General features: G+C 48.7%; 1 protein-coding gene across 1 annotated transcript in view; it reads right to left on the bottom strand.

Moving 5' to 3' along the window:
• The window catches only part of mogat2 (monoacylglycerol O-acyltransferase 2), a 63,491-nt gene extending 41,648 nt beyond the window's left edge, over positions 1-21,843 (bottom strand). Inside the window, exons 1-2 of the mRNA XM_085999727.1 lie at positions 21,705-21,843; positions 10,458-10,636 (exon numbers count right to left, since the gene is read on the bottom strand). Coding sequence (XP_085855853.1) covers positions 10,458-10,636; positions 21,705-21,798 — 273 coding nt within the window. The 5' untranslated portion in view covers positions 21,799-21,843. The remainder of the gene's footprint in view (positions 1-10,457; positions 10,637-21,704) is intronic.
• Between the last annotated feature and the right edge of the window lie 394 nt (positions 21,844-22,237).

The following is a 22,237-nucleotide window of genomic DNA, read 5'->3' as shown; positions in this document are numbered from 1 at the left end:
AACTCCGTAGGCCCAATCTACTCAATCAAAAGGACAGTCCTCTCACCCCAGGCAGCCCTGTGAAGGATGTTTCGCTATGTTAAAGGTGCAGTGTCAATGCAAGCTGTTGAGGAGAACATACCGTGACAATCGAACATTCTAACCCTCAAGAAAAGAAAGATATTGATATTTCTGTTTATTCCCCAGATATAAGTCCGGCAAACTTCTAACCAGGCATACATGGAAATTGAAATGAATGCATCACAAATAAACTCCACGACCATCCTATTCATGGAGTGTTTTATGGGGAACAACGATGAAATAGTGGACATCCCCCCACGCGGACTGCCATGCTTCTAAGATTCATCTTGCGGTTAAAGACAGAGCTACGGCTGTACTGCGAATCTAAATCCAGCATTCTTCAGAGCAAGCCGGCAGATGCAGTGCAGGTGATCTTTCATGTGTGTAGCACAGACAGTACGTTAGATGGCTTCTATTGAAAGGCAGCATTTATTAATCTTTGACTCTGCCGTTAGACTGAGTCTTCAATGAGCACTGCCAGGAGTTGATGGCCGTGTCCTATTACAAGTCACATAAATACTGTGGCAACAAGAGCAGGTCAGAGGCTGGGAATTCTGCGGCGAGTGTCTCACCACCTGACTCCCCAAAGCCTTTCCACCATCTACAAGGCACAAGTCAGGAGTGTGATGGAATACTCTCCACTTGCCTGGATGAGTGCAGCTCCAACAACACTCAAGAAACTCGACACCACCCAGGACAAAGCAGCCCGCTTGATTGGCAGCCCATCCACCCCCTTAAACATTCACTCCCTCCACCACCGGCGCACCGTGGCTGCAGTGTGTACCATCTACAAGATGCACTGCAGCAACTTGCCAAGGCTTCTTCGGCAGCGCCTCCCAAACCCGCGGCCTCTACCACCTAGAAGGACAAGGGCAGCAGGCGCATGAGAACACCACCACCTCCAAGTTCCCCTCCAAGTCACACACCATCCTGACTTGGAAATATATCGGCCGTTCCTTCATCGTTGCTGGGTCAAAATCCTGGAACTCCCTCCCTAACAGCACTGTGGGAGCACCTTCACCACACGGACTGCAGCGGTTCAAGAAGGCGGCTCACCACCACCTTCTCGAGGGCAATTAGGGATGGGCAATAAATGCCGGCCTTGCCAGCGACGCCCACATCCCATAAACGAATAAAAAATAAAAATCTGAAAAACAACCGTTCACCACCACTCTCTGCTTCCCGACCCTTAGCCAACTTTCTATCGACGCTGCCACTGCCTCTTTAATCCTATGGGCTTTAACTTTGCAAACAAGTTCCCAAACAACGAAACTCTCTCCAATGTGTTGTGATGACAATATGAATATTTGTTGGACTGTCTCTACTGCTTTTTCTTGCTGCCTGTGTTGTGTAATTGCGTGTATTGTCAGGGCTGAAACACACCATGTCACATTTCTCAATTTCAAGTGGTTACCCACCTATGGCCTCAACCTGTTTTTGTTTAGTTGGTTTATTTTGTTTCGATAACCCTTGATCTGTGCTGACCCGCAGAGAGAGACCACTCAACGCTCCCCCCAACAAGCTCAGAAGTAACCACAGTCAAGAGAGTCCGTTCCAGCTCTGGATAAACAAAACCTAGAGGTGTGCAAGGTCATTTCATGTAGTCACGGACTGCACTACCGCAATGAAGCGAGAGTTAACATTGCCCTTCTGTTTTTAACCCCTTTCTCCCCCATCAATTTTCTCCTCATCACTCCTGAATATGCTGACTGTTAATCGTGGCTCAGTGGGCAGCACTGTCTCGCCTCTCAGCCGGGTCCCGCTCCAGAGACTTGAGCACAAAAAATCGAGGCTCCCACTCCCAGTGCCGTGCTGAGGGAGCGCTGCACTGTCGGGGGTGCCGTCTTTGTGGATGAGACGTTAAACCGAGGCCCCGTCTACTCCCTCAGGTGGACGTAGAAGATCCCACGGCCACTATTTTGAAGAAGAGCAGGGGGAGTTCTCCCCGGTGTCCTGGGGCCAATATTTATCCCTAAATCAACATCACCAAAACAGCTGATCAGGTCGTTATCTCATTACTGTTTGTGGGAGCTTGCTGTGCGCAATTTGGTTGCCACGTTTCCAACATTACAACAGTGACTACACTTCAAAAGTCCTTCATTGGCTGTAAAGCACTTTGGGACGCCCGGTGGTCGTGAAAGGCGCTATAGAAAGGCAAGTCTATGGGTGCAGCCGCAGGCAGCCGTGAAGAATGGTCACTTGGATAAGACTGGGAAGGGAGTGTCGGCAGGCTATTCGAGTAACGGAGTATCACGATTGAGTTCAATCCCGTTGTCACCCGACATCTAAGCTTTCCTGATGGGATCCTGTGTGCTGAGGCCAAGTGTGGGTTCTAGAACACTGCTGCAGTTGAGACCCACTAACGCAACACATGTAGGATAGGGTGTATCTGTATGATTAGTAAACATTTTTGTATAACTATAATACAGGAAACTCTCGATTTACCGGCAAAATTCAGGAGTAGGTTCAGATAAGTTTTACTTCATATTACTGGCCGTTCCTGGATCTGTGGCTGTGTAATCGGGGTTCCTGCACTTGTTGCTAAGCAACAGGGACACTTGGTCTGTGGCCGGAGTTCCTGCACCTGTTGCTAAGCAACAGGGAAGCCTGGATTTGTTGCTGTGTACGGAGCTCTCGTACCTTTTAAACTATACCTCTCTGTAATCCGGACTTTTTGATGAACTGGCACCACGCCGGTCCCGTCGGTGCCGGATAATAAGGAGTTTCCTGTATGTGAAATTGTATGTTAAAAGCCTAAAAGCCTGTATAAAATGGCGAATGGCTGAGAGAAAAGCAGGATGGGAAATTATGCCAACCTGACTGAAACTGCTGTGTTTTCAATGACTGAAGTAACGGAATGCAGTGCTAAGTTTATGGAGACTGTCAGGGATGTGGTATTCAGTAATGTGATGGAAAAGTGATAAGAGAAGAGAGAGAGAAATGTAAGGCACCCCTCAGTGATACCACTATAACATGGACAGACTGTTTAGACAACATCTTGGGAAATGGTCTTTGGAAAGAGAACATCTAAAGATAAAGGGCACTTTGATATGCACAAAGCGAGACCTAGTGGGAAAAACAAGGTCATAAAACATGTACCAGGTGTCAGATAGCTGGTTGCAGTCACGTAGGCAAAAGGAAAGGAAAGTGTATAAAGATACAGATATTGAACACTGAAGGCAGCGTGGACCAGGAATCAGAGTTGAAGGAGCTTCAGTCAAGAGAAAACAGCAAGAGAATAAAGAGACGGCACCACCGTCGCTCGGAAGGAACGCTGAGGCTCAAACGAACAAGACAGTCACTATCTCCTTGTTAAGTATTACTTCTTTGTACTGGATGTTAATGCTTAATAAACCTGTTTTACTTATACACAATGGCCCAGAAACTCGGGTCTCCACGGGTGAGTACGCACGGGGTACTCGCCTGTAAGCCCAATGGAAATGCCGGTTTCCTGCATGCACTGCGCATGCGCGGGAAACCGGCACTTCCGTTCCCCTGAAAGCAGGGGTTCAGAGGTCGAACGCGTGCGCAGGAGAGGCAGTGCGTGCGCATCGAACTTCGTTTTTTTTTGCAGGTTTTCCCGGGAGGGTAAGTCTCCAGAAGTTAGACATATAAAAAGCAGCCGCAAGGCCTGCTTTTTACAAGGTAAGTGGTGAATTAATTAAAATTAAAACATTTTTTCCACAGGTTTATTATTTTTAAATACTTTAAAGAAAGGTAAGTTTATTTTTAGTCTCGTTAGAAAATAAAATTATTTTTTTCAAAAATTTAAATTATTGTTTAAAATAGTTATTTCATGTAATTTATAGTTTATTTAAAAAATGTGATTTTTTAAAAAACTTATTTGAAGATTTAGTGATGTTTTGGGGCTTATAGTATTTCTGGTTTTGACAGCTCTTCCTGTCAAACTTATGAATGAAGCATTCCCTGCTACCATTGGCTCTCCATGGCCCACGTGATCCCAGGGGACACATCGAACTAACTGCACCCCTGGGATACGCAAGCACTGCGCGCCGGCAGTTGGAGGAGGCCCAGGATCGGAATCCCACCCGGGCCCACAGCACAACGGCCGGCGCGCTAGGTAAGTGCAGGTCGGAGGCTTGCACCCGCGGGAAGCCCCCGACCCGAATTTCTGGGCCATTAATATACCTGTACCCAGAGTGGTTTGTGTAGTCACGAACACATTATTAGAAGAGCTTTTGGAAGCTACACACAAGCCAGGATTTAGACCGGAAGCCTTCGTGGTTCAGTACCCCACCATGAGGTACAGAGAACAGAGCGCTACTTTCCGATCCACACCTCTTTATGGACTCTTTACGCCGATCTTTCCACGGAAATATGGGAACTTCTATATATCCTAGGAGTGCTGAACGTGGTCTACTTGAACCTTGGCCAATATTTATCTCCCAACCACCGGCCCTAACACAGATTATCTGGCCATTATCTCATTGCTGTTTGTGGGAGCTTGCTGTGTGTACATTGGCTGCCGCATTTCCGACAACCGGACGTACTTTTATTTACACAGCGAGTTGTTGTGATCTGGAATGCGCTGCCTGAAAGGGCGGTGGAAGCAGATTCAATAGTAACTTTCAAAAAGGAATTGGCTGAATTCTTGAAGGGGAAAATTTTGCAGGGCTCTGGGCAATGTTCCCTTTCATATTTTTTGGGTGCGCGGCCCATTCAAAATGCTGCGCCTGCGCGGTTTTTCCGATTTAAAAGCCGGTGAGACGGTTGCGCTGGCGCACAAGAGCCCTGCGTAGCTGCGCAGCTTAAAGGGAGCATTGGCTGTGGGGAAAGGGCAGGGGGAGTGGGACTAATTGGAGAGCTCGTTCAAAGAGCCGGCACAGGCACGATGGGCCGAATGGCCTCCTGCTGAGCTGTATCGTTCTATGATTCTACTACATTGGCTGTAAAAATGTTTTGGGGCTTCCTGGGGTGGTGATTGACGCTGTATATCTTTCATATTTGGGTGGATGTATTTAATGATCAATATCACTTCCAGAAAAAGAACTTGCATTTCTATAGCGCCTTTCACTCACCTCAAGATGTCCCAAAGCACTTTACAGCCAATTATGTACTTTTTTGAAGTGTAGTCACTGTTGTAATGTGGGAAACGCGGCAGCCAACTTGCGCACAGCAAGCTCCCACAAACAGCAATGTGATAATGACCAGATCATCTGTTTTAGTGATGTTGGTTGAGGGATAAATATTGGCCAGGACACCGGGGGAGAACTCTTCAAATAGTGGCCGTGGGATCTTTTACATCCACCTGAGAGAGCTGACCGGGCCTCAGTTTACCATCTCACTCGAAAGGCGGCACCTCCGACAGTGCAGCACTCCCTCAGTGCTGCACTGGGAGTGTCAGCTGAAATTTTTGTGTTCAAGTCTCTGGAGTGAGGCTTAAGAACATAAGAACATAAGAAATAGGAGCAGGAGTCGGCCATTCAGCCCCTTGAGCCTGCTACACCATTCAATAAGATCATGGCTGATCTTCGACCTCAACTCCACTTTCCCGCTCGATCCCCATATCCCTTGGTTACCTTAGTTATCCAAAATCCGCCTTGAATATTCTCAATGACTGAGCTTCCACAGCCCTCTGGGGTCGAGAATTCCAAAGAGTCACAACATTCTGAGTGAAGAAATTCCTCCTCATCTCAGTCCTAAATGGCCGATCCTGAGACTATGGGAGGAATTTTCCGGGGGAGGGGGGTCAGCAGGCACGATCGGTGGCGGGTCTGGTGGGAATTTTTTTTTGGCAGCAGGTTGGGACCCCACTGTCAACCCGCCACCACGCACCTTTCCCAGATGTCGGGTCTGTCAGCGCTGAACAGACCCGACACTCAGCGGTGGGGGAGGCAATTCAGGTCATTATGACTTTGTTAACAGAGGATTAACAACAATTTTGAGCTCACCTTTAGAATTTACCAGCTCGCCAACGGGGTCCACGCTGCTCGGGGATCACATTAGGTAAGCTGGGTGGGAGTTGAATGGCCATGGAATTATCTCATTACTTGACAGCTTGTAATGTGCCATAAAAGCTCCCATCTCACAGCTGTTCACTTTCCAAGCTCAGAAGCTGTTGCTTACTGCATTTGGAAGACAGATTGAGCTTTATGCAGGTTGCAAGTGTTTGGAGCAAACTCGCTATCCAGTGTCACCTCATTGGAACAACCTCTCTCACCATTGACAGATCGCTTCTGTCATCTCAAGTTCACCTGTCATCTATTACATCAGCACGGATACGGTTTATACTCTCTCACCTTGGTCCTCAGAATCTGACCACGATCAGCCGCAACACCAGCAGCACCAGGCACACCAGCAGCACCAACAACAACACCAACCTTCTCCGCAATCACCTGATGCTACACAGGACACAGGGCATCAGCAACCAACGACATTGCTGCCCGGAAGGCCAGGGATGGCCACACCATGGCCAGATTTACTTCACTTGATACTACACACCCTGGCTGCCACATGATGCGCCAGTTTAGCACCATCCCACACCAACACCATAAAGCATCCCTACAATGCCCAAACCATTCCTTTCATACTCATCACCATTGCAGGGGGTACCGTTATGTCTCACCATTCACTGCAACTCACTAAGCCACTTCCAAAGGTGCACACAAATTTGCTCAAGAACGGAAAGTGTTGAAGATAAAGATTTAAATGTTTGACACCACATTAACAGAAACTTCACATGAACATTGGCTAAAACACCCAACTGCCTACCCTTGTGTGTTGTTAGTTGGTATGATTGGACTAGGATGAGGGTGAGTGTGAGGGGTGGCTAGTGAGGTGGGGAAGTGATAATATAGATAGTCAGGGATGGGCAGAGGTGCAAGGTAAGTTGGTGTGAGTAAGGATGTGCAGGAGTAGGGTAGGGAAGGCAGAGTGATGGGGATATGATGAGTGGCACAGCAGAATGAGGTTGAGTGTGGCTTTGTACCAACGTTTCGTGATCTACTGAGATCATTGAAAGGTTTGCGCCACTGCAGCCTGGTCCTCCCGACCACATCCCTGCTTGTGTCCTCCTGTGCAATGAGCAACCAGGCTGTGTTGATCTCCTGGGGAGGTCTCTTCTGCCCATGGGAAGGGAAGAGGACCTCCCTGCGTGCTGTGATTCTCTCCACAAGAATATGGAGGGAGTCATGGGAGAGCCTGGGTGCAGCCCTGTGCCTCTGTGTAGTGCTCGTCAGTGTTTGCAGCACCTCAATGCTGTAGAACACTGACAGAAGAACTGTCAAAATCAATTTACGCATGGTCCCTTTAAGGAAACTGGCTGATGTTGCGTCATCAAATGACCTCATCAGACCCGCTTCCTTCAATTGGCCAGAAAACTCGCTGGGCGGGCTTAACAAGCCCAATCTGGAGAAATTCATGTCGGAGGCCAGGATGGAGCCAGCAGCGAGGCCACGACCCACCACCGACCTCGCCTGCCACGGACCCGCCAAGGTAGGGTAAATCTCGGCCTACACCCCCTACTTCTAGACTCTCCAGCCAGGGGAAACAATCTCTCAATATCTACCCTGTCAATCCCCCTCAGAATCTTATGTTTCAATGAGATCACCTCTCATTCTTCTAAACTCCAGAGAGTATAGGCCCATTCTACACAATCTCTCCTCATAGGACAGCCCTCTCATCCCAGGAATCAATCTAGTGAACCTTCGTTGCACCGCCTCCAAGGCAAGTATATCCTTCCTTAGATAAGGAGACCAAACTGTGCGCAGTACTCCAGGTGTGGTCTCACTAAGGCCCCGTACAATTGTAGCAAGACTTCCTCACTCTTATACTCCAGGTGTGGTCTCACCAAGGCCCCGTACAATTGTAGCAAGACTTCCTCACTCTTATACTCCAGGTGTGGTCACACCAAGGCCCCGTACAATTGTAGCAAGACTTCCTCGCTCTTATACTCCAGGTGTGGTCTCACCAAGGCCCCGTACAATTGTAGCAAGACTTCCTCGCTCTTATACTCCAGGTGTGGTCTCACCAAGGCCCTGTACAATTGTAGCACGACATCCTTACTCTTATACTCCAACCCCCTTGCAATAAAGGCCAACATGCCATTTGCCTTCCTTATTGCTTGCTGTACCTGCACGCTAGCTTTCTGTGTTTCCTGTACGAGGACACCCAAATCTCTCTGAACACCAAGGGCTGGATTTTGATTCTGGAGGTGTGTAGGAGGCGGGACTACAACTTTCGAGGTTATAGTCCCGCCTCCATCGAGTTGTGGCCAACCCACGTGATTTTCACTTGATTGACCTTGTTGAGCCCGCCCAGTGCGTCGTTGGGGGCGGGATCGGAACCCGCAAGTCAGCTGACCCGTCTCCTACTCGCCTCTTCTGGTAAGATCGCGGCCTTTGTGTCCGCCTCACAGCCAACTGTCCCACCTAGCTTTTGAACTCACAACTATCTGAGTCTGAGCACAGGAGTGCGACCCACTGGGCCGTGGCTGACACCAGACCCAGGAAGCGGCGGCAACCAACAGATCCTCCGACCAAACGTCTCCGCGGCCAATTCCGCCCACCCTGATAATGCCTGAAGTCGGGCAGTACCAGGGAGGAAAGCCCTGGTCTTCTGTAATCATCAGAAATGCCCACCGACTGAGAGCCCAGGTGCACTGAGCAGGTGCTGCCACCAGAGGTCAGGTTTCAGCCATCTAAAGCTGCCAGCTCGCCGCACTATTCAAGTTACTCTTAAACTTTGATTTTCTTCAACTTTTCTTTCACAGTTACTTTGACTGTATAGAAAAAAATTAGTTTTCTTCAGTTGCTTTTATTAAGAGCTTCTTGATTTTTGTGCTTTTTTTTAATGTTCATCAGGGTCAGGTGAAGTACAATCTTGGACACAGAGTTCAAGGTCGCCTCAACCTGCTCCTACCGTGGGTTTGGTAGCGTCGTTGTAACGCTAAAAAACTTGTGAACTTGAGGTCATCCAAAACTCGGCTGCCCCGTGTCCTAACTCGCATCAAGTCCCGTTCACCCATCACCCCTGTGCTCACTGACCTACATTGGTTCCCAGTCTAGCAACGCCTCGATTTAAAAATTCTCATCTTTGTTTTCAAATCCCTCCATGGCCTCGCCCCCTCCCTACCTCCAGCCCCACAACCCCCTTGATTGGCACCCCATCCACCATCTTAAACATTCACTCCCTCCACTACCGGCGCACCGTGGCTGCAGTGTGTACCATCTACAAGATGCACCGCAGCAACTTGCCAAGGCTTCTTCGGCAGCACCTCCCAAACCCGCGACCTCTTCCACCTAGAAGGTCAAGGGCAGCAGGCGCATGGGAACACCACCACCTCCAAGTTCCCCTCCAAGTCACACACCATCCTGACTTGGGAATATATCGGCCGTTCCTTCATCGTCACTGGGACAAAATCCTGGAACTCCCTCCCTAACAGCACTGTGGGAGCACCTTCACCACACGGACTGCAGCGGTTCAAGAAGGCGGCTCACCACCACCTTCTCAAGGGCAACTAGGGATGGGCAATAAATGCTGGCCTTGCCAGTGATGCCCACATCCCATAAACAAATTAAAAAAAAGATCTCCGCGCTCCTCCAGTTCTGGTCTCTTGAGCATCACTGATTTTAATCGCTCCACCATTGGCGGCCGTGCCTTCAGCTGCCTGGGCCCCAAGCTCTGGAATTCCCTCCCTAAACCTCTCCGCCTCTCTCTCCCCCTTTAAGATGCTCCTTAAAACCGACCTCTTTGACCAAGCTTTTGGTCACCTGTCCTAATATCTCCTTATGTGGCTCGGTGGGATAAAATTGTCTAAATAAATAAATGGTGTCTCACAGCCGCAAGAAACAGTACGAGAACATAACTGCAAGTAGGACGTCAGCACAGCTGAGATTCAATGCTCCTCCTTTTCCCCCCCGAGCTATGAGACGTCACTCCTAGAGTCAGAACGGCACAGAAGGAGGCCATTCGGCCCATCGAGTCTGTGCCGGCTCTCTGTAGAACAATCCAGTCAGTCCCATTCCCCCGCTCTATCCCCGTAGCCCTGCAAGTTTATTTCCCTCAAGTGCCTATCCAGTCTCCCCTTGAAAACATTGAGTGTCTCCGCTTCCCCCACTTCCGTCGGCAGCCAGTTCCAGATCCTCACCACTTGCTGCGTAAAAAAAGTTTTTCCTCACATCCCCCCTGTATCTCTTGCCCAAAACCTTAAATCTGTGTCTCCTAGTCCTTGTACCATCAACTAGTGGGAACAGCCTTTCCCTGTCTAGCCTATCCAAACCCGTCATAATCTTGTACACCTCTATCAAATCACCCCTCAACCTCCTTTGCTCTAATGAAAACAAATCCAGCTTCTCCAAACTGTCCTTGTAGCTAAGATCCCCCCATCCCTGGAACCATTCTGGTAAATCTCCTCTGCACACCCTCTTGATACTCACGTGAATGGGAAAGTAGTCCCGAAAGTAGCCCCACACTCTGGAGCTGCGGATGAAGTGAGATCTGCGGCCTCCTCGGTAGGGCGTGTTGCGGTCCCAGAGCCACCATGTTGCGTACAGCACGGGCACGAACCAGAAGTGAGTGAAAAGGAGGATGATGAAGAGCACGACGCAGCACTGAGCTGTGGAGTGAGGAAAAACAAAATACCCAATAATAGTAGTCACAAAAGAGGCACCGAAAGTCATACCACGTACCAGCAGGTTGCCCGTGCGCGCAGCCCGTGTTCGGGTGATAAGCTTTTGATATGCGAGATGGCGACATTATTGGGAGAGAGTTGATCCGCCGCGCCGCCTAGTGGCCAGAGGCGGCAGCTACAGCGTGACAGTTGACATAGCAAAATTGAATGGGACATGTTGACATAGCAATAGACAATAGTAACTACTTGACACAAAAGCTTAACCGTAAAGCGTGACATAAGGTTTGTGGACAGGAGTGTGTTGCCTAGGCAAGATCCGTTTTTCTAGATATAACTTGATAGAAGTTTGATGAATGACGTCTTAAATAGAAACTTGCATTTATTTTGGATCAAAATGCTTCAAATGCCATAAATTACTTTGAACTGCTGCACTCATTCATGAGGTATTCATGTCAGCCTAGAAAACTAGCAAAAAGCCACCAACCCAAGAACAGTCTACGATATAGGATAACACATAGTTACATGGGTTTTGTGACTTAGTCCCTGGGTATAAAGAGTATTTCAGATCATAACCTTGGCCCCTATCATATACTGTATATATATTTTTATCCACACTTTTCGTTTGTGCCTTCAATTCTTCTCTCCCACAGGGCAGCTGTCCTTCATTCTGCCAGCGCAATTTACACTTCATCCAGAGCCATCCTTTGTCTCTTAACCTGTCCCATTACCATCTCCTCTCGCCTTGAATATCTCTCAATGTCTCTTTAACCGCTCCTGCCTTCCACCCTATCACAGACCTTCCCTTTTGTTCTTTCATCCCCTCCCCCCTTTCCCAGCCCCTACACTTGCTTAAAAATCTGTTCCATTTCCTGCTTTTTTCCAGTTCTGACGAAAGGTCATCGACCTGAAACGTTAACTCTGTTTCTCTCTTCACAGATGCTGCCTGACCTGCTGAGTTTCTCCAGCATTTTCTGTTTTTATTTCAGATTTCCAGCATTTGCAGTATTTTCCTTTTGTATAAAGAGTATTCATTCACTTGTAAAAGACCCCACGGCACTATTTTGAAGAAGAGCAGGGGAGTTCTCCCCGGTGTCCTGGCCAATACTCACCTCTCATTCTTCTAAACTCCAGAGAGTATCGGCCCAATCTACTCAATCTCTCCTCATAGGACAGCCCGCTCATCCCAGGGATCAGTCTCGTGAACCTTCGTTGCACCGCCTCCAAGGCCAAGTATATTCTTCCTTAGATAAGGAGACCAAAACTGTGTCATTCTCCCTCACTCCCTCAGTTACTGCTGTCACTCTCTCTCCTCACTCCTTCAGTTAATGCTAAACTCTCTCCCTCACTCCCTCAGTTACTGCTGTCACTCTCTCTCCTCACTCCTTCAGTTAATGCTAAACTCTCTCCCTCACTCTCTCTCAGTTTATGCTGACACACTTTCTCACTCCTTCCTGGGATGAGAGGGTTGTCCTATGATGAGAAATTGTGTAGAATGGGCCTATAGTCTCCGGAGTTTAGAAGAATGAGAGGTGATCTCATTGAAACATACAAGATTCTGAGGGGGATTGACAGGGTAGATGCTGAGAGGTTGTTTCCCACTGGCTGGAGAGTCTAGAACCAGGGGTCACAGTCTCAGGATAAGGGGTCGGCCATTTAGGACTGAGATGAGGAGGAATTTCTTCACTCAGAGGGTGGTGAATCTTTGGAATTCTCTGCCCCAGAGGGCTGTGGAGGCTCAGTCGTTGAGTATATTCACCATGAGATCGATAGATTTTTGGACTCCAGGGGAATCGAGGAATATGGGGGTCGGGCGGGACGGTGGAGTTGAGGTTGATGATCAGCCACGATCTTATTGAATGGCGGAGCAGGCTCGAGGGGACGAATGGCCGACTCCTGCTCCTAATTCTTATGATCTTCTTTCTCAGTTAATGTTGACACTCACCCTCAGTGACCACATTCAAAAGTACTTCATTGGCTGTAAAGGGTTTTGGGACGTCCTGAGGTCGTGAAAGGCGCTATAGTAATGCAAGTCTGCCTTCTTTACGTTGGAAAAATGGAAGGGGATGTAGAGCAATGAATGTAATAACCTGTTAAACCAGGACAGGGTGGCCCCAGAGAATGAGACTCAGAACCCCAGCAGCCCCCAGCAACGAAATCAGGGTCACGGTATGATCTGTTGATAAATAGCGGATGCTGATGACATAACTGAAGGGAGATAGCCATAAAGGTTGGGGTCTTTTATTTGTTAACACTGACTGCGATGTTTAGAAATTGCCTTTGCTGAATTGTATTTTCAGGTACTTGAAGCAGACAGCTGCCGTCACATTACTGATTCATCAGACGTGGCGCGGATGGTCCGATTGTCGATACAGGCTCTGCTCACCGTGCTATGGACAGACCGGCAGCTCCCAGGTTTCAGATCTGGTTAGTGCAGAGTCAGCAGACCTCATCTGGCGCCATGTCCCTAGGTCAGGGAGGGGGAAATCGTCCAGGATTCCTGCTCCCGATTGATGTCCAGTGCGGGAAGAAATGCGTCATTTCCGTTGGAGGCAACGGCTATTTCAGCTTTCAACCTCCTCAAGCAACAACTGGAAAAAGCCACGTTTCGTTCCATCGATGAAAATCTCCCTTTCGTGGTCGAGTGCGATGCATCGGAGGTGCGATCTCGGCTACCTTGAATCAAGGTGGTCGACCCATTGCATTTGTGTCCAGAACTTTGCAGGGTAGCGTGCTCCATTATCCTCCTGTTGAGAAGGAGGCTACGGCCATCATCAAAGCAGTACGTAAATGGAGTCATTTTCTCGCTCGTCGCCATTTCACGCTTATAACTGATCAGCGCTCCGTGGCCTTTATGCTGGATAACCGGAAACACACTAAGGTCAAGAATAACAAAATACAGCTCTGGAGGATGGAATTGGCTGCCTTTGGATGCACCATACATTATCGACCCGGCAAAGAGAATGTGGCCCCGGATACCCTCACGCGTGCATTCTGCTCTTCTATGTCAACTTCGACTCTTGCGGATCTTCATACTGACTTATGCCATCCTGGCGTTACCCGTATGTTGCACTTTGTGTGATCTAAAAATCTCCCATTTTCTACGGAAGATGTGAAAAGAACATACTCCACTTGTAGAATTTGCGCGGAATTAAAACCGCAATTCTTCCATCCATCGGATAGCTCGCTCATACATGCTATGCAGCCTATGCAGCGACTCAGCATTGACTTTAAAGGGCAACTGCCTTCTTCAACGCGAAACACTACTTGCTTACTATGGTGGACGAATATTCACGCTTTCCCTTTGCTTTCCCCTGTCCTAATATGCTTACTTCCACAGTGATCAAATGCCTCGATCAGGTCTTTTCCCTTTGCGGTACGGCCAATTTCATCCACTCTGATCGGGGTCCCTTCTTCGTGTCAAGCGAACTCAAAAGTTATCTTTCCCAACGGGGAATCGCCACAAGTAAAATGACACTGTACTATCCCATCGGTAACGTCCAGGTTGAGAGATACAATGCTATCATTTGGAACGCTGTTCATCTTGCACTGAGGTCACGCAACCTGCCAGACCAGCAGTGGGAAACTATGCTCCCTGACGTGTTGCATTCCATCAGGTCCCTTCTTTCTACGTCCATCATCGTTACTTCTCACAAACGATTCTTCGGGTTCCAGCATCACTCCACTCATGGGACGTCCCTACCATCATGGTTGGCAGCTCCTGGCCCCGTGCTTCTCTGAAGATTCGTTCGATCTTCCAAGAATGATCCCCTCGTCGACGAGGTGGAACTAACAGACGTTAATCCCACATACGCGCACGTGCGGTACCCTGATGGCCGGGAGTCCACCGTTTCACTCCGAGATCTGGCTCCCTGTCCAACCGGTCCCACGGACCCCACTGATAGAGGGATCCATAGTAATGATGCCGACACTCTGCGCTCCTTTGAGGATGACGCCCTACCTGGGACATCAAGGGATCTGCCGGCTACTCCACTGGATCAACTCGGGGAGCCGAGCGCTCCCCACGGGATGGCCACCCAAAGCCAGGACGCTGGACAATCACCGGCTACCGAGCAAGATGAAGCCAGCTCTGCGCCTGTGGGGGCCCACACCCAGAGTCACGATCTCCCCAGTCCCCCTCAGATCGATCAAGGCGACACGGGCCCTGTCAACCTACCTGTACGAACCAAGCGACACAGGGACCAAGACACGGTCCGAGGAGACGTGCCTTCCGGCCACCAACAGAAATCGAAACGACTGCGGCTCTTCGTGGTCCGTTATATCCGCTAGAAGGAAGTCGTCGGGACTTCCAAATCTTTCAGGTGGGAAGAATGTCATGAATCTTACCATTCATGTAGAAATGACTCATGAGATAACACTGGGCGGCCAGCTGGTGGCGCCATCCAAGGAAAGTATAAATACTCGGGCGTGGGCCCAGCTTGCTCAGGATGTTTCTGTAACCAGGAACTAGTGATGTAACTAGAATCTCATGGTTGTGAAACAGTCGGTTAAAGCCTTGTTTTATACTCAAACCAAGTGCTCAGTAGTTTTCTTACATCACCCCCCACCCGCCCCTTCAACCACCGTCTGCCACACCCGTGACAGAGACTGTAGGTCCCGCATTGGACTCATCACTGCCCTGAGAAGTCATTTTTAGTGTGGAAGCAAGTCATCCTCGGTTCAGAGGGACTGCCTAAGAAGAAGAAGTGTGAGTGTGTGTGTGTGTGTGTGTGAGAGTGTATGTGAGAGTGTGCGAGTGTGTGTGTGTGTGTGTGTGTGTGTGTGTGTGAGTGTGAGTGTGAGAGTGTGTGTGTGAGTGTGTGTGTGAGTGTGTGTGAGAGTGTATGTGAGAGTGTGTGAGTGTGTGTGTGTGTGTGTGTGTGTGTGTGTGAGTGTGCGTGTGTGAGTGTGAGAGTGTGTGTGAGTGTGTGTGTGAGTGTGTGTGAGAGTGTATGTGAGAGTGTGTGAGTGTGTGTGAGTGTGTGTGTGTGAGTGTGCGTGTGTGAGTGTGTGTGAGTGTGTGTGAGTGTGCGTGTGAGTGTGAGAGTGTGTGTGAGTGTGAGTGTGTGTGTGTGTGTGTGTGTGAGTGTGTGTGTGTGTGAGTGTGTGTGTGAGAGTGTGTGTGTGTGAGTGTGTGTGTGAGTGTGCGTGCGTGTGAGTGTGAGAGTGTATGTGAGAGTGTGTGTGTGTGAGTGTGTGTGTGTGAGTGTATGTGTGTGAGTGTGTGTGAGAGTGTGTGTGTGAGTGTGTGTGTGTGAGTGTGTGTGAGTGTGCATGTGAGTGTGAGAGTGTATGTGAGAGTGTGTGTGTGTGTGTGAGTGTGTGTGTGTGAGTGTGTGTGAGAGTGTGTGTGTGTGAGTGTGTGTGTGTGAGTGTGCGTGTGAGTGTGAGAGTGTGTGTGAGTGTATGCGTGTGAGTGTGTGTGTGTGTGTGTTACTGATACTGTGAACAATAAAAAGAGAAATAAGTTGCATTTATTCATCCCCTTAATACCATCTCACCATAACTCACTGGTGTTAATGAGCCAATTTACACACAACAAGATCCCACAAACGACAGGTAAGCTGAATGGCCAGTTAATCTGTTTTTGGTGGTGTTGGTTGAGGGAGGAATATTGGTCAGGGAACCAGGTGAATTCTTCTTCCAGTAGTGTGGTGGGATCTTTAACAGGCAGAAGGGACCTCGGTTTAGAATCTCATCCAAAAGTTGACACCTCCAACTGTGCAGCAGTCCCCCAATGCAGCACTGAAGTGTCAACATGGATGATGTGCTCAAGGCCTGGAGTGGGGCTTGAACCCGCAGCCTACTGACAGAGACAAGAGAATTAAGAAGAGGAAGAAAAGTTAACAGTCAATAACTCAGTATAGTGCTGATGGTGGCAGTGTTTTAGGTTGAAGATAAATGAGACTCATCTTCCGAAATCTCCGCCAGAGTGCCAGAACTCTACGTTGAGAGGAAACCTGAGTGTATTTAATATCCGTCAGCTCTGGGATCTGGGTTTCAATTTAGCCACTGTCTGAGGCCGAACAAGACCGTTTGCAACATTGGTGTCGTATTTGACCCTGAGATGAGCTTCTGACCACATATCTGCTCCATCACGAAGACCGCCTACTTCCACCACCGTAACATCGACCAACCGTCCCCGCCATTGCCTCAGCTCATCCGCTGCTGAAACACTTACCCCTGCCTTTGTCACTTGACTATTCCAACGCACTCCTGGCCGACCTCCCATCTTCCCCCCTCCATCAACTTGAGCTCATCCAAAACTCGGCTGCCCCGTCTCCTAACTCGCACCAAGTCCCGTTCACCCATCACCCCCTGTGCTCACTGCCCAGTGTCCTAACTCACACCCAGTCCCGTTCGCCCATCACCCCCTGTGCTCACTGCCCAGTGTCCTAACTCACACTCAGTCCCGTTCACCCATCACCCCCTGTGCTCACTGCCCCGTGTCCTAACTCGCACCAAGTCCCGTTCGCCCATCACCCCCTGTGCTCACTGCCCCGTGTCCTAACTCACACCCAGTCCCGTTCACCCATCACCCCCTGTGCTCATTGCCCCGTGTCCTAACTCGTACCAAGTCCCGTTCGCCCATCACCCCCTGTGCTCACTGCCCCGTGTCCTAACTCGCACCAAGTCCCATTCGCCCATCACCCCCTGTGCTCACTGCCCCGTGTCCTGACTCACACCCAGTCCTGTTCACCCATCACCCCCTGTGCTCACTGCCCCATGTCCTAACTCACACCCAGTCCTGTTCACCCATCACCCCCCCGTGCTCGCTGACTTACATTGGTTCCCGGTCCGGCATCACCTCGATTTAAAAATTATCATCCTTGTTTTCAAATCCCTCCATGGCCCTCGCCCCTCCCTATCTCTGTAACCTCCTCCAGCCCGACAACCCTCCGAGATCTCTGCGCTCCGCCAATTCCGGGCTCTTGCACATCCCGATTTTAATCGCTCCACCATTGGCGGCCATGCCGTGCCTTCAGCTGCCGAGGCCCTAAGCTCTGGAATTCCCTCCCTAAACCTCTCCGCCTCTCTCTCCTCCTTTAAGACGCTCCTTAAAACCTCCCTCTTTGGCCAAGCTTTTGGTCACCTGTTCTAATATCTCCTTATGTGGCTCGGTGTCAAATTTTGTTTTATAATCGCTCCTGTGAAGCACCTTGGGACGTTTTACTACGTTAAAGGCGCTGTATAGATGCACGTTGTTGTTCTTGGACTGATAGTACAAACTGTATCAAGGGATATAGAGCAAAGATGGGTAAATGGAATCACGATCGAGGCTTGAGGGGCTGGATGGCCTACACTGACTCCTTTTTATGAAATTCAGTTACCAGTGGTGGATGGGCCTACAGCGGACACATACCCTTAATATGTCTGGTCATTCTCACATTGCTGTATGTGGGAGCTTGCTGTGCGCCAATTGGCTGCCGCATTTCCTACATTACAACAGTGATTACACTTCAATAAAGTGCTTAATTGGCTGTAAAGCGCTTTGGGACACCCTGAGATGGTGAAAGGCACTATAGAAATGCTCGTTCTTTCTTTTCTTTCTTCTAGAGTGGAGGCACTATGCATTGCTTACCCTTGGCTGTACCTTGGAAGTTGACATAAAAAACACCACTAAGAACTTGGTTTGAGTATAAAACAAAGCTTTAATCAACTGTTTCACAACCATGAGATTCTAGTTACATCACTAGTTCCTGGTTACAAAAACGTCCTGAGCAAGCTGGGCCCGCGCCCGAGTATTTATACTCCTTGGACGGCGCCACCAGCTGGCCGCCCAGTGTTATCTCATGAGTCATTTCTACATGAATGGTAAGATTCATGACAGAAGTGACTTGACATTCAGGGAACTGAGCATCGTAGACACGTGAAAATGTCACTCTGCAGTGGGGAAAGAGTTAAATGGACATCGCTGGCAGTTTCACTGAATGGTGTAATAAAGACCATACTTTGCAGTAGTAAGCTTTTTCTAAGTTGCTGAATTGGCAGTTGAGGTAACATAGCCGGACGTGGAAACCATAAGAGGCCTAAGAGGATGTAAGTTCTGTTCTGGCAGGAAAGTAAACCAATGAGTTGGAAGTAAAAGAGGCCGAGAGAGGCAGGAAAGGAGGACAATGAGTCAGAAGTACAATGTTGATGAGACCCCATCTGGCATAAACAAAGGTCATAGGTGCAACAACAGCTTGGGGGATAACGGCTGATAATAAAGGCGGTGCTTTAATGTAACGCGGCATAGGCAACCAATCAGTGAAGATGCATGTGGGCCAAGGTCCAATCAGGTGGCAGGAATGAATTTTGACATGTGTATTGTAATGTATAAAAATGTAGAGTTTGCTGTAACAATTTGGAGAAGTCTGTCTAAGACAGAGCAGACTGTCTCCCCACCGGTGCAATAAAGACAACTTGACTCTCGATCTAAAACCTTGTGTCGAGTGTTGGTTTAAAATACTCCTCAAATTTTGTCCGAGGCTTTCTGTTGCAGAAATTGGAACACTGATCCTGTGCTTTTGTACCCTCATTAGAACACCTCCCACCCACCCTCCAAGATTGAGCCGTTTAAATCCCACTATGGTAGGATGGCACTAAGATGTGCAGTGTCCCAAATGGAATAGAAACATAGAAACATAGAAAAATAGGAGCAGGAGTAGGCCATTCGGCAATTCGAGCCTGCTCCACCATTCAATATGATCATGGCTGACCCTCTATCTCAATACCATATTCCCGCTCTCTCCCCATACCTCTTGAGGCCTTTTGATCCAAGAAATCTATCTATCTCCTTCTCAAATATATTCAGTGACTTGGCCTCCACAGCCCTCTGGGATAGAGAATTCCACAGGTTCACCACCCTCTGAGTGAAGAAATTTCTCCTCATCTCAGTCCTAAATGTCCTACCCTGTATCCTAAGGCTGTGACCCCTCGTTCTAGGCCCCCCCCCCCAGCCAGAGGAAACATCCTCCCTGCATCCAGTCTGTCTAGCCCTGTCAGAATTTTATACGTTTCAATGAGATCCCCTCTCATTCTTCTAAACTCTAGTGAATACAGGCCTAGTCGACCCAATCTCTCCTCATACAATATTCCTGCCATCCCAGGAATCAGTCTGGTGAACCTTCACTGCACTCCCTCTATGGCAAGTATATCCTTTCTTAGGTAAGGAGACCAAAAGTGCACACAATACTCCAGGTGTGGTCTCACCAAGGCCCTGTATAACAGTAGTAAGGCAGCCTTGCTCCTGTACTCAAATCCTCTTGCAATGAAGACCAACACACCATTTGCCTTCCTAACTGCCTGCTGCACCTGCATATTTGCTTTCAGTGACTGGTGTACAAGGACACCCAGGTCCCTTTGTACATCAGCATTTCCCAATCTATCACCATTTAAATAATATACTCTGCCTTTCTGTTTTTCCTACCGAAGTGGATAACTTCACATTTATCCACGTTATACTGCATCTGCCATGTATTTGCCCACTCACTCAACTTGTCTAAATCGCCTTGAAGCCTCTTTGCATCCTCCTCACAACTCACAATCCCACCTAGTTTCGTGTCATCAGCAAACTTGGAAATATTACATTTGGTTCCCTCATCCAAATCATTGATATATATAGTGAATAGCTGGGGCCCAAGCACTGATCCCTGCGGTACCCCACTAGTCACCGCCTGCCACCCCGAAAAAGAATCATTAAGGTACCACTGGTTGAGGAAGAAAGGTCCTCCAATTGTGCCAAGCTGTCGGCCGTGGCTCAGTGGGTAGCACTCTTTCTCTTCGGAGCCAGAAGGTTGTGGGTTCGAGTCCCACTCCAGAGGCTTAGGCACAAAGATCTTGGGTGACACTCCAGTGCAGTGCTGAGGGAGCGCTGCACTGTCGGAGGTGCCGTCTTTCACATGAGACGTTAAACTGAGGCTCTGTCTGTCCTCTCATGTGGATGTAAAAGATCCCACGGCACTATTTTGAAGATGAGAAGAGTTCTCCCCTGTGTCCTGGCTAATATTTATCTTTCAACCAACATCACTTAAAAAAAACCCAAATTATCTGGTAATTATCTCATTACTGTTTGTGGGAACTTGCTGTGTGCAAATGCCACGTTTCCCATTACAACATAACTACACTTCAAAAAAGTGCTTAATTATACAATTTGTAGATAATTAGCAATTAGATCGCAGGAATGCAAAACGAAATTCCAAATTGAAGTCATGCTTTCATATAATATTGGTAAAGACGGACTGGCTCTTGAAGTGGGATTTTGGGCAGCTCTGAATTGTATGGAGGGGAGTAAGGTGCATTATTGATGAGGTGTGGCAGTCCAGGAGGCTTGGGCTGGGCTTATCAGCAAAACGTACAAACACTACAATCTTAAGGCTGTAGATACGCTGCCACTTCTGTGTGGATCTGGAGTTTTTTTTTTGAGTTTACATGTACACACGAGAAGCAGTTGTAATTTAGGAGATCACCGTAGAAAGTTTGAGCTGTGAGATGGACACCCCCCAAGAGGCTACACCGAGTGCCCATCCAAAACTCTGCTGCCCGTATGCTAACTCGTTCACCCATCACCCCCTGTGCTCGCTGACCTACATTGGCTCCCAGTTAAGCAACGCCTCGATTTTAAAATTCTCACCTTTGTTTTCAAACCCCTCCATGGCCTCCTCGCCCCTTCCTATCTCTGTAACCTCCTCCAGCCCCACAACCCTCCGAGATCTCTGCGCTCCTCCAACTCCGGCCTCTTGACCATCCCCCGATTTGAATCGCTCCACCATTGGCGGCCGTGCCTTCAGCTGCCTGGACCCTAAGCTCTGGAATTCCCTCCCTAAACCTCTCCGCCTCTCTCTCCTCCATTAAGACGCTCCTTAAAACCGACCTCCTTGGCCAAGCTTTTGGTCGCCTGTCCTAATATCTCCTTGTGTGGCTCAGTGTCAGATTTTGTTTGATTACGCTCCTGTGAAGCACCTTGGGACGTTTTACTATGTTAAAGGCGCTGTAGAAAAACAATTTGTTGTTTTTAATCCCAAGCTTAAGAGGAGGGGCAAGATAAGAGGTGAAGAAATCAAGATTCACTTACCAAAAGCAAGGAAGGAGAACACCCAATGTAGGACGGCCAACGTCTGCAGCCGACGGCGGAATGGGACCCTTAAAGGGGCAAAATTGCTGAACATCCTGACAACTCCAAGGAGCTTGTTTCAATGCACAGGATTCAGGAGGGGAAACCAGCGAGTCTCAAAGTGCAAAGTCTGCCCATACTCAGTGCACTTTACACCATGTACGTGGTGCAAAAGAGCCACAACAGACAATGTTTTTTTTAAATCGTTCTGTAAAGGGAGAGGGGAGAAGACAAAGGTTAACAGTGTTTGTCTTGGCCTCGTCGACAGAGGTCAAGTGCCGCTTGACAGCGCATGGAAAAGGTTTATGCTTATTGTGAGAGCTGCACGATTGCTTTGCGGCTGGTATTTTGCACGTTAAGCTGTTAGTTTCTGCGTGCTGTTGCAATAGTTGTGCTGGGCCACTGGCTGGGACTGTTTGCAAGGCAGAGATGTGAAAAGAGATGGAAGATTTACACTTTGCATTAGGTTAAGGGCAGCCTTATGGGATGATGGC

Source organism: Somniosus microcephalus, chromosome 10, assembly GCF_052327205.1.
Source record: "Somniosus microcephalus isolate GS21.2 chromosome 10, FLI_Smic_1.0, whole genome shotgun sequence".
NCBI lineage: Eukaryota > Metazoa > Chordata > Chondrichthyes > Squaliformes > Somniosidae > Somniosus > Somniosus microcephalus.
This window is presented reverse-complemented; position numbering and strand designations above follow the sequence as displayed.